Raw genomic sequence first — 12,013 nt, forward strand, 5'->3', positions numbered from 1 at the left:
GATGATGGACTGAACCTCTACCTGTAAGCCAGCCCAATTAAATGTTGTCTTTTATTAAAAAAAAAGGGGGGGGGGTGGAAGAGTAACTTAGTTTTGCTTTCAAGTTGCTAACAGTGATAAGACTTGATAGATAATTTAACAATCTGGAGTCAATCCTACCTAAATCATCTGGGGGCCTGTTGCCTAAACTCTTTGAGCCTAAGTTTTCTCACCTCTAAAATGGGATAGCTGGTGCAGGGTGTAGTGGCAAAACACCTTTAATCCCAGCACTGGGAAGGCAGAAGTAGACGGATCTCTGTGAGCTTGAGGCCAGCCTTTGCCTATATAGCAAGCTCCAGGCTAGCCAGAGGTACACAGTGAAAACAAGGCAAACCAACAATAACAAGAGAGTTAACAATCATACTTAACACTTCCTAAGATTACTGTTAAGGTTAAAATGGGAAGGGGTTGTCCCAGCCCTGGCTCTGCCGCAAGGAATGGTAAGTAGTTTGCACTGTCTTGCTCATGGTACAAGGCAAAGATGCATGGAAAAGACTTGGGCTTTTGAGTCCTGGGAAGAAGGGGGACAGGAAGAAGTCGTAGGTTATCTGGAAGCTCAAACAGTGGATTCCAAGAAAGAAAAGCTAGACATGCAAGGGCTGTCTTGTAACTCACTCTGTAGACCAGGCTGACCTCGAACTCAGAGATCCACCTACCTCTACTTCCTGAGTGCTGGGATTAAAGGTGTGTGCCACCAAGATCACAAAATAGATCTCTGAGCCTGCTCCAAGGGGTTTGTATTTTAGAGTCAGGGTCTCACTATGCAGTCCTGGCTGGCCTGGAACTCAGTATACAGACCATACTGGCCTCCAGCTTACAGAGCTCTGCCTGCCGGTGCCTTGTGCCTGCCCCCCCGACGCCCCCAGTGCTTGGGTTACAGGCATGTGCTGCCATATCCATCTACTCCAAGAGTTCTGATTTAGCAGGTCTTGGGAGGCCCCAAAAGCTAGTGAGCACAGCTTGAGGAGTGGGAAAAGCTATCAGGCATTTGCTCTGTAGGAACAAGCAAGTCAAGAGTTTGGCCATGTGATGCGTGGAGAGAGGGGGCCTCACTGGCCTAGAGCTGGTAGGTAGGCTAGGTTAGTGAGCCCTGGGATCTGCCTGTCTCTGCCTCCCCAGTGCTAAGATGACAAGTGTGCCAGCATGTTTAACTTTAAAAAACCAAGTGTTCTGAGGATCGAACCCAGGGCCTTAAGCTTGTAAAGTAAGCACGTTATCCACAGAACTATCTCTCCAGCTTCTCTCCATCTAAACAAAACAAATAAAAGGACAGGATCTTGTTATGAAGCTCTGTCTTGTCAGGAACCTTTCTTTACTCTATGTAGACCTAGCTAGCCTTGAACTTGTGTATCTTCCAGCCTTTTTATCCCAAATGCTAGATAAGAGGCAAGTACCACAACACCACGCTAAAAAAAGGATTTTGATCCTGATAAGGGCCTTTCTAAGTCAGAGAAGGAGGTCTGAGACAAAAGGGTTTTAAGTGCAGTCTGGGACCTGGGAGATCCCAGATTGATGCCTCTAGTGGCCTTGATGCCATTCTAAGGAGCCGGGGTTTATTTGGGTTAAATATGAGACAGTCTGGAAGGTTTGAGGAATCAGTTGTCTTTTCCATAGTACTGAAGGAGGGTACACAGAATTATGGGAATTGTAGGTGTTGGTTCTGTGTCCCTAGGCCTACAAAGCTCAGGAGTCACCTTCTTTTTTCTTTCTTTTCTCTCTTTCTTTCTTTCTTTCTTTTTTTTTTTTTTTTATGAATATTGTCAAGAAAAGAGAAGCAGGAGGGGCTGGGGAAGCAGCAGGGGAGGGGCCTGTCCACATTCTCCGATCTCAGTGGAAAAGACTCCTCTGAGTAGATTCGACAACCAGCAGAACCAGAGATGGCCTCTGTGAGTCACCGTTCAGACTTGCAAGCTCAGCCCTGAAAGCCCGCTGTGGTCAGCCACTCCAGGTTGGCTCTAGGCCTAGCCCCGCAATGCCCCGCTCTAGGCCAGTGTCTGTCGCTGTTGCTGTTTGTGCCTTTCCTATCCCAGATTTCTGTATCTTCTTCTGCCTCCTTTCTCCAAATGTCTCTATCAGTCACTTTCTCTGTGGTTTTCAAGTGACCCACACATGAAGAGCTCAAGAGGGGAGGGGCAGTGTGACTAGTCTTAGATACCCCTAAATATTTACTCTGTGCCAGGCCTGACATAAAGAGCTAGAAATATCAAAACGGACAACATTTAGTCTGCTTGCTTACAGGGCACATTCTATGTGGAATGAGAAAACCACAGCCTAGTCCTGCCTCTGTCTCAGCACGTGTACCCTCCCCTAACTGCCTGCTGTGTTCAGAGGGCCTGGGTCAGTGAGAGCCTGAGGCCTGATGCCTCTTATTTGCTTCATCACTGGGAAGGGTTATGCACCTCCCAGGAGACCCATCTTCTTCCTGGGGGCCTGGCTAGTGGGTGGAGGTGAGCCTCAGAAGCAGGAGGGAGGGAGGCAGGGAGAGGCAATGACTCAGTGGGGGTGTCCTGGAACAAGAACCAAGGACAGAAGCCAAGACTGGACCTGATGCTCACTGCTCACTAAAGCTAGAGGAAGGAGGGATGGAAGATATGCCTGGGAGCTGAGGTTGGAGAAGGACAACTCTGAGGCCAGCCTTGCCCCGTGCTCTTCTTCAGAATCTGCCTTAGAGTCGGAGATGGGTGGGGACGCCTGTTGTTTCTGCCATGGCTGCAACAAATACCTAGATTCATGAAGGAAGCGTCTGACTTAGAGCCAGGGAAGGCATTATGTCCAGTGTCCTCTCTTCCCAGGGACCAAGGCCATGGTGTGGGGGCCACGGGCCTTTTTCCGATTGCATGGCTAACCTTTTTCTTATGATCTTCCCACAAATTCAAAGGATTGTTAGGCCAGGCCCACTTACTCCAAAAGGACCTCAGACCTCAGAACTGAGAGCTAGTAAGGTTCTACCAGCTACCCCAATGTCTGTCACCAGTTCAGGATCCCCTACCTAAGGATCCGGAAACGGGAAGGTAGGGCATGGACACAGATATTGATATATCAGCTCTTCCCTGATCCAGCTGGCAATCCCAGGAGAAAAGAATGACTTTCTTGTCTTACAGAAGAGGAAGATGAGGTGCAAAGAGAAAAGGGTCCCTGGAGCATCCCCCAAGAGGTGAGTGATGGAATCAGGTCCCAGTTGGTCTCTGGCTCCAGGGTACCAGTTTCTAAGCCACACTTTTCTGTGGTAGGGAAAGAGAATTCAGGGAATCCAATAAGATGGAGGGGTTGAGCCTTACGAATTTTGTCAGGCCTGGGTCAATTCCCACCCAGAGACACAGAGACCCTCTCCACCTTCTTGTTCAACAAGTCATGGGATTTCACAATCTATTTCTTGAAACTTTGTCTTTTTGTTGTTTGTTTGTTTTACTAGTTAAATGGGGGGGGCGCTCACAGGATTCAGGCAAGGGCTCTGCCACTGAGTTAAACCTCACAGCCCATCCAATCTGTTTTGTGGTGGGTGGGCCTGGGGGCTTGAAGGGGAGATTCAGTCTACAGAGGAGCGGTCCCTCCCACTATCTGTGAAGATTATCCACAAGCAGCTGTCTGGGCTTAGGGAGTCTCTCTGGAGACTCTCCTAATCATGGACTCACATGTCTTTTGGGGGGCTAGATCTGGGGACCACGAGCACTGAGTGGTCCTTATCTTGTACAGGGAAGCTGGGCAAATATTCCCATGTCCCATCAGGGGGCTGGTGAGGAGCCTGCCCTCCTCCCACAAGGGCGTTCTTTACTTTGTGCAAGAGTGAGGCTCACTCACCCTTCCAGACAGTTTCAGATCTGAGCAGGTCGGGCAATGAACACAGTGGTGGGATGAGTGTTGCCGGGATCGACAGAATAAGAAGTTGAGGAAGGACTCGCCAGGTCTCTAAAGCGCTGAAAGTAGGAGACCGCCCACCCGCAGGCCGGGATGCACAGGGCAGGGAGCGGTAGGTGTTGTCCCGTTCTCCTCTGCATCCTCCCGCTGTCGCTGTCAGAGTGGCGCCCTCTGGACGAACCTGTAATTCGGTCCTCCAGCCCCTAGAGGGCGCGGCGTCCACAGCGGCCTTGAGGCCCTTCAAGCCACCAGAAGGTGGCGCCCTTGGATTCTGGGCGGCCTCGCGGTACTCGTCGGCGAGGCTGTGGTGCGTTTGTTCTTCGTTAGTTCGAGGACTCCGGTGGTGTAGTCTCTTGGCTTCAGAGTTCCCCACCGCGCGTCCCAGGGGTGTGAGTGTGCGGGTGACCCGTGAGGAGCCGGGAGCACTGATACAGGCACCTAGGCCAGGGCCTGGCTGGAGCCGAGAGCGGCGCGTGAGCCCGCTAAGCCTGGCGTGAAGGTGTGTCCGAAGGTAGGGCCACCCGGTAGAATCTCGTGGAAGTGTAAGCCAGCCTTAGGCCCAAAGGAGACTCCGTATCTTCCCTCATCAGGCTGGATGACTTTACTGCAATACTCCCGGGGACCTGGTACCCAGCCTAGCACTTCCTACTGCCCAGTGCTCCCGGCTTTCCTGCCCGCCGAGTCTTGCTTGCCCCACCATCTTCAAACCAGTTCCTGGATGGGCTAAAGTCTCCTTTCACATTAAGGCCCAGCCCATTACCCATTTGTCCAGAGCAGGCCCACTCTTACCAGGGAGTGATGGAAGGGCCTCTTGAGTATGGGGATGTGTCCTCAGACTCCCAGGGCCATGCTGCAGATGGGAGGTTGGTTGTGTGCAGTTTCAGGAACGCCCGGAAGGAGGAGGAACCTACTCACCAGGTACAGGCTATGGACCCAAGACCTTCAAGACCGGCAGTAGGGGCGACCCAAGGCATAGGGCTACAGGGAGGTATCTTGTCCAAGGAGCCTCAATCACTTCCAGATCAAAGGGCTGCAGACGGGTCAGGGGGCAACCAGAGGAGCGTATTAAGAGCCTCCCCAGCCCAGTCAGAGGAGCCATCCTTCTCTGAAATGGAAAACCTCTTGTGTCCTGGGTCCTCTCACCTCAACCCGACACAGGGTGAGAATGACCATCGAGGGGGATGCTTGATAGGGGACCCAGATCCAGGCAGAGCGCTGGCAGCTGGCTGTAGCCCTTTATCAGAGATGTCATCAAAGCTACCGGAGGCAGGTAAGGGAGACTGGGAAATGTGGGGGTGGGGAGGGAATGGGGCTATCTGGAGGTGGGCGTTGAGAGTTGGAGCTTTCTGACCCTACTCAGCCTGAAGCCCTAATCCATGGAGGGTGTCTCTGGACAAATGGCCCAATTCAGACCCAATTTACTTCTCTTCTCAAGACCCTAGTGGATCCAGCTTCCCTAAGCCTGCTGACAGCCTCTTGGCTCGAGACCTCAGCTGGGAGCTGCTGGCCAGTGGCATGGCCGCCCTACCAGGTAGTTTAGGAGGACTTAGATGAGGTGGAGGAAGGATGGCCTGATTAGGCCAGTGTTCATCCTCTCCTCTCCACAGGGACACGGGATGTAGAAGGCCGAGCAGTGCTGCTTTTGTGTGCCCACAGCCCAGCTTGGCTTCATCCCAAGTGTAAGGGCCGTGAGCTGCTGAGTCTTTTGTTCTACCTGCGAGGCATCCCCAGGTTTGAGGGAAAAAAAACTCGGGATGGGGAGAGGAGGGTGCTGAGCCTGGGCTGTGATACAGTATTATGATCTGTGAACTGGGTATTAAAATAAAACTTGTCATTTAGGCCTGAAGTGCAGGCTCTGGGACTGACCGCACTAGTCGATGCCCGAATCTGCTCCCCGAGCTCTTCCCTCATTTGGGGCCTCAGCCAACTACAAGTGAGTACAGGATTGTGCCCCCCTTCCCGTTTGTTTTCTGTATCGTCAAGGGGTAGGGCTGAACTTTGATTCCTTGCAGGAAGCATCCCCAGGGTCGCTGCAACAAGTGCTGCTACTTGGAAAGATGCCAGAGGACATGCCTGTGGGGCTTCAGGTACCAAGCCAGGTTGGCTAGGGTGGAAGTGGGGATACCTTTGTCCCTATATTCCGGCATCATAGTGCCTTCTTCTGCAGCTCAAGCAGCTGCCTTCCCATCAGAGCCTCCTGACCCACATTCCTAACATGGAGCTGCCAACTTCACTAGGAGGATGCCTGTTTTACTGCCACCAAGCCTGGCTGGATTTCCGGATGGTCAGTGTACCAGGCGGGGGTGGGTGGGTGGAGGAAGGTCATGGTTATACAGGTAACCTGGACCTGTTGGGACCTGGGTCAGTTTGAACAGGATAAAACTGGCCGCAGGGGTCTGGTATCCTAGAGGGTGGGAACAGCCCACCCATTGGTCATGCTTTTATCTGCTCACAGCGTCTGGAAACCCTACAGCAGAGTTGCCAGGTGGCTTGTGCCCTGCTTCAGGGGCTCATGCAGCAACCCATGGAGTCTGGGGTGAGTGTCCCTCCCGAATCTCCTTGAGTGTCCATTGACTTCCTTTTTCTCTCCCACGTCAACTAATGCCTGGCACTTTCAATTGTAGGAAGTTGGTCAGCTGCTGCAGCAGACACAGTCCCTCATGCAGCAGGTATTAGATTCACCACAGTTGTCATGGTTACAAAGCCAGGGAAGCCTGGAGCTGGCATGGTTGAAGCAAGGGATGCCATGGGTGACCCTGAGCCCTGATTACAGGTACAGCTATAATACAGTAACTACAAGCACAGCTATGAGAACTTGCCGAGCTCAGCCGCCTATATTTGTGTCAAGCACTCACCTGGCTGGCTCAGTGTGTGGTAGATTTGGGTCCCGGCATCACAGAGTGAAGAGATGGGATTGTCAGAGCATGAGACAAGATGGTGTGCTTTTCACAGGTCTGCAGTAGACAAGGCCGATGAGCTGTACGGTCAAGTGGATGAACTGTTGCATCAGCTAACCCTGAAGAGCAACCAGCGAATACGGGCCCTAGAGCTCCTCCAAGCACTGAAAGCTCAGGAGGGTGTGCTGAGCCAGGTAGAAGCTGCTGTCCAGACTGCATCCTGCTCTTGCTCTCAGCTGTAGCTCCCGCCATAGCAGCTGCCTGTGCCTTCCTCTGCTTGTGTCCATCCAGATTGAAGTGTGGCTACAGGAGGTGGGCTGGCCAGGAATGGAGGAACCAGGGGAGCCCTCGCTGGACATGCTGCTCCAGGCCCAAGGCCCTTTTCAAGAGCTGGACCGGGTTGCCCAGGTAAAGTTCGGTTATTTGCTCATTCTGTAGGGAATGGGCCACCTTGCCAGGGTCTGGGACTGGGGCATGAGTGAAGGCAAACAGTCCTTTCTCTCCTGGAGGTGACCAGTTGTTCATGGTCAGGTGTGTTTGCAACATAGACAAGGACCCTGGAAAGAAGCCGCATGGAATTATCATTTAGGGTCAGTCAGGCAAAAAAAAGGAGTTAGAGATGGGGAGACAAAGCTGGGAAATAGTATGTTCAAAACCTCCTGTGGCAGAGTCAGGCGTGTGATGCATGCCATTAGTCCCAGCACTCTAGAAGCAGAGGCAGGAGGATTGCTGTACCGGGACTACAAAAGAGATGCTGTATAGATACCAGGGGAAGGCTCTGAGTCTGCGCTGATCAGCAGCTAAGTCCAGTCTGTCTCTCCAGGAACAGGTCAAGCAAGGAGAGAAGTTACTGCAGCCACTGGTTGGCTGGGAGGCTGCTGAACTGGGGCCCCCTGGAAAGCGCTTTCTGGCCCTGAGATCCCAGCTGACAGAATTTTCCAGAGCTTTGGCCCAGCGGCGCCAGCGGTTGGCAGATGCTGAGAAGCTGTTTCAGTTCTTCAAGCAGGTGGCTGAGGAGGTCCTATCCTGGCTTTGCCCAAGCTCCACCAGAGTCTAAATCTACTTGTCTTGCTTGTGTTCTTGCTTTCTATCTTATGCCAAGTTCAACTTCTGGGTTGTAGCCTGGGACCAATGTCTTCAGGCCAGCCAGTCGGTGGGACAAGGGAACATAACAGAGGGCACTGCAGGCTTGCTGGGGTCCTGCTTTTATGTCTCTGTGGCCTTGGTGTTGCAGGCCTCAACATGGACTGAGGAAGGGCAGCGGGTCCTGACAGAGTTGGAACAGGAGCACCCGGAGGTTGTACTGCAGCGGCTGCAGCTGCACTGGACCAGACACCCTGACTTACCCCCTGCCCACTTCCGGAAAATGTGGGCTCTAGCCACAGGCCTAGGCTCAGAAGACATCCGTCAGGAATGTCGCTGGGCCTGGGCACAGTGCCAGGACACCTGGCTGGCTCTAGATCAGAAGCGTGAGGCTGCCCTGAAGCCACCATCAACAAACAGCACAGCTACTTTGTATGTCAGGCGGGCTCCTGCTATACCCACCGTCCCTCCACTGAGGAAGGCCTACAGCTTTGATCGGAATCTGGGGAAGCATCTCCAAGATGCTTCCCAGCGTGGCCACTGTGCAGCCATTGTTACTGACTGCCACAGACCTGAGGCCAGAGGAGGTGTCCGGCCTAGGTCATCTCCTTCTGCGACTCTGTCAGGCATTTCTGACTTCAGGAGCCCCAACAGGTACAGAGAGAAGGCAGGGCAGGGAGGTCTGAGGAGGGTCTTGGATCCTGACTCCACCTACCTTATAGGCTACAGCTGGTATTGGCGGAGATGGTGGCCACAGAGCGTGAGTATGTCCGGGCCCTTGACTATACCATACAGAACTACTTCCCTGAGTTAGATCGACCTGATGTGCCCCAGGGCCTCCGTGGCCAGCGTGCACACCTCTTTGGCAACCTTGAAAAGCTTCGGGATTTCCACTACAATTTCTTCCTGCGCGAGCTAGAGGCTTGCACCCGGCACCCACCTCGAGTGGCTCATGCCTTCCTGCGCCACGTAAGTTACATAGGCCACACAAACCCTAGAGATTTGGACACATACTTAGTGGCTCTGCGATACTAAGAGTACTGTGGGGGGACGCAAAGTGCTACTAGGGCACAGCTATGGATGAGAGCCACAGAAATGTCTGCCTCTTGGGGGGTTTGAATTCTGCAGGAGAGATGTACAAATAAAAACTCATTCTAGATTACATTTAGGATGGGGTTAATCAGGATTAATTCTGTGAGTTACATTTGGGGCAGGGTTCCCAGTTTAAAACAGATGTTTGAATAGAGGCTGAAGGAGACATCATGCGCATGGCCAACTATAGTGACCGTGAAATCACGGTCCCAGAGCTGAATGTGGAGATTGGCTGGGCAGCCTGGACAGCTCGTGCCCAGCATTGCTTCACGCTGGGTCATCCTCATTCAGAGTGGGATCTGCAGGAGTAGGGCAGATCATCACTGGCATCTTAAGCTAAGAGGTGGGGGATATCTTTCGGGAACCAGTCCTCTTGCACCTGGGCTGAGTTGTGTGTCCTTGCAGAGGGTGCAGTTTGGAATGTATGCACTCTACAGCAAGAATAAACCTCGTTCTGATGCCCTACTGAGCAACTATGGTCACACCTTCTTCAAGGTAGGAGCCTGAGACTATAGGAAGAGCGGGGCTTGTGTGGCATACTCCAAAACCCCTTTGTTATCATCTCGCTCACGGCAGGAGAAGCAGCAGGCTCTGGGAGACCATCTGGACTTGGCTTCCTACCTGCTAAAGCCAATCCAGCGCATGAGCAAGTATGCCTTACTGCTGCAGGAGCTGGCAAGGGCCTGCGGGGGCCCAGCGCAAGAGCTGGGTGCCCTTCAGGCTGCACAGAGCCTTGTACACTTCCAGCTGAGACATGGCAATGATCTGCTGGCCATGGATGCCATCCAGGGCTGTGATGTGAGTTACCCTGGGCCATGTGGGGAAGCACCATGGATGCACAAGGGGCTGGGACAGCTGGACATCTAAGGGCTTCAACTTTGCAGGTTAACCTCAAGGAGCAGGGGCAGTTGGTACGACAGGGTGAGTTCACGGTGCGGGCCGGGCGCCACAAATCCTGTCGTCGAGTTTTCCTGTTTGAGGAGCTGCTGCTCTTCAGCAAGCCTCGCCGTGGGCCTGCAGGTGTTGACATATTCACCTACAAGCGTTCCTTCAAAGTAAGTGTATGTGACCCTGACCTCTGCCTCCAGCCCCCACCTATGCCTCACAGTGCTCCTATCTGCTGGCCCTGTAGATGGCAGACCTCGGTCTCACTGAGTGTTGTGGAGAAAGCAAACTGCGCTTTGAAATCTGGTTTCGACGTCGCAAGGCCAGGGACCTGTTTGTGCTGCAGGCCTCCGATGTGGCCACCAAACAAGCCTGGACAGCTGATATCTCCCGTCTCCTATGGAGGCAGGCTGTCCACAACAAGGGTGAGTCCTCACACAAACCCCAAAAAATATATGTCTTCCCAGGAGCCTAAGAAAGGTTTTAGGGCCTCATTCTCTCCTAGAGTGTATCCTGCCTGAGACTGGGCTGGGTCTAGGGACTTGGAAAAGTTTGGGAAGAGGGAGGCGCAGCAGCAGAAGATAGCACAGGGAAGATCATACCTTTTCCTCTGAATACCACAAGTCTTATGGCCTAAAAGGGACATTATGGTACCTTTCCCTGGGGTGGTTGGAGAAAGAGGAGTCTGGCACCAGAAAGGATCGTGGCATAGAGTGGTTAATTTCTGGGCTATGGGTATATAGGAAAAACTTACTAGATTCAGCTCAGGGGGTCCTCACTTATGCCTTATTCTCTACTCAGAGGTGCGCATGGCTGAGATGGCATCCATGGGTGTGGGAAACAAAGCCTTCTGGGACATTACCCCCAGTGAGGAAGCTATCAATGACCGTAACATCGACTATGTGCTGAAGAGACGAGGTAGTAGGCACTGGGTTGGGAGTGAGGAAGCGACACAGTCCTTTATCACTGCTGGCCTGTGCTCCCTGGCTGCCTCACGTCAGAATGGGCTCTGATCTGTTCCTCTTTCCTAAACAGATGTTCGCTCTAGAGCCTCCATTGCTGTGGCCCCATTTGACTATGACAACCCTTATTTGGGTGCCTTGGGCTCCCTTCCTGGAGATCGTGCCTCTTGCTCTGTTCTGGGGTCTCTCAATCTGCACCTCTACAGAGATCCAGCTCTTCTGGGTGTTCACTGGCCCTTATGTCCACCCAACTTCCCAGAGGAAACATCACTGGATGCTGAGGCTGACTTGGGCAGCCAGCCTTGTTTGAGTATATGTGGGCTTACTCAGGTGGGAGGCATGGCTTAGGTCTGCGTTTCCCCTGCTAGCAACTCACCTAATCTCCTTTCTTAGCTCCTGAGGACTCAGAGGTCTCATCTCAGTGCCCATCGGCCAGTGGTTCTAGTGGTTCTGACAGCAGCTGTGTATCAGGGCAGACCGTGGGCAGAGGCCTTGAGGACTTGTCCTGTGTGAGTGCCATCTTTTGCCTTTTGCCTACCATCCCTTCCCTCAGCTACCCTGAGTTATGGCTGCCTTTTCTTTAAGGGAGTTGGAAATGGGTGGGTCAGAACCATTCCCAAGAGGATTCTGTGTCCACCCCTAGAACCAGCAAGGAGAGAGGCAAAACATTGACTTTGCTTGACTTGGCATCATAGGTTTGAATCTGGCTTGAAGATGAACAGTAACTCCATGGAATACCACACTTCTGAATCTGCTATAACCAGAGCATGGCTGGCTCCTGGGCCATCTCCCTCCCCACCCCTCATACCCAATAGGAATATCCTTGTTGATTACCCTTTCTGATGTCTATAGCTATCAACCGACTGCCCTAGGGCTTCTCCAAGGGCATCTGGCTGCAGAGACTAGATAAGCACTTGATCTAAAGCCCCTGGGACCCTTCTGTCCCCTGTTCAGCAACTGCTCCAATCATCAGCTAAGGATATGTTGGGACAGGAGAACTTCCAAACTCCAGGCTGGTGGAGTACTATGGAGCTCTCAGAAGTCATGAAGGAACAAGTGGATTTTCACAGCTGCTCCTCAACCCTTGAATAATGCTAATTTTTCCAAGCACAGGCGAGTCTGCCTGTATAGCCCCCTTATTCTTGAATTTCTTGACATCCCATCTCCAACCTCTTGTTTTCTGAGCCACCTTGTTCATTT

The 12,013-nt window shown here is 52.6% G+C and overlaps 1 protein-coding gene across 1 annotated transcript; it reads left to right on the forward strand.

Moving 5' to 3' along the window:
- Positions 1-3,149: 3,149 nt before the first annotated feature.
- Positions 3,150-11,644, forward strand: PLEKHG4 (pleckstrin homology and RhoGEF domain containing G4; the record flags this gene model as incomplete). The annotated part of the gene is made up of 23 exons (XM_080936976.1): positions 3,150-3,193; positions 4,055-4,201; positions 4,773-5,164; positions 5,330-5,425; positions 5,502-5,625; positions 5,734-5,827; positions 5,907-5,981; positions 6,062-6,178; positions 6,350-6,430; positions 6,519-6,667; positions 6,847-6,985; positions 7,083-7,199; positions 7,615-7,797; positions 8,026-8,528; positions 8,597-8,843; positions 9,372-9,461; positions 9,543-9,764; positions 9,851-10,021; positions 10,099-10,276; positions 10,653-10,769; positions 10,887-11,123; positions 11,207-11,322; positions 11,509-11,644. The coding sequence occupies 23 exons, from the start codon at positions 3,150-3,152 to the stop codon at positions 11,512-11,514; spliced, it is 3,645 nt and encodes a 1,214-aa protein (XP_080793102.1). The 3' UTR covers positions 11,515-11,644.
- Between the last annotated feature and the right edge of the window lie 369 nt (positions 11,645-12,013).

This window comes from Micromys minutus (assembly GCF_963924665.1).
Source record: "Micromys minutus genome assembly, chromosome: 24".
NCBI classification, from domain to species: domain Eukaryota; kingdom Metazoa; phylum Chordata; class Mammalia; order Rodentia; family Muridae; genus Micromys; species Micromys minutus.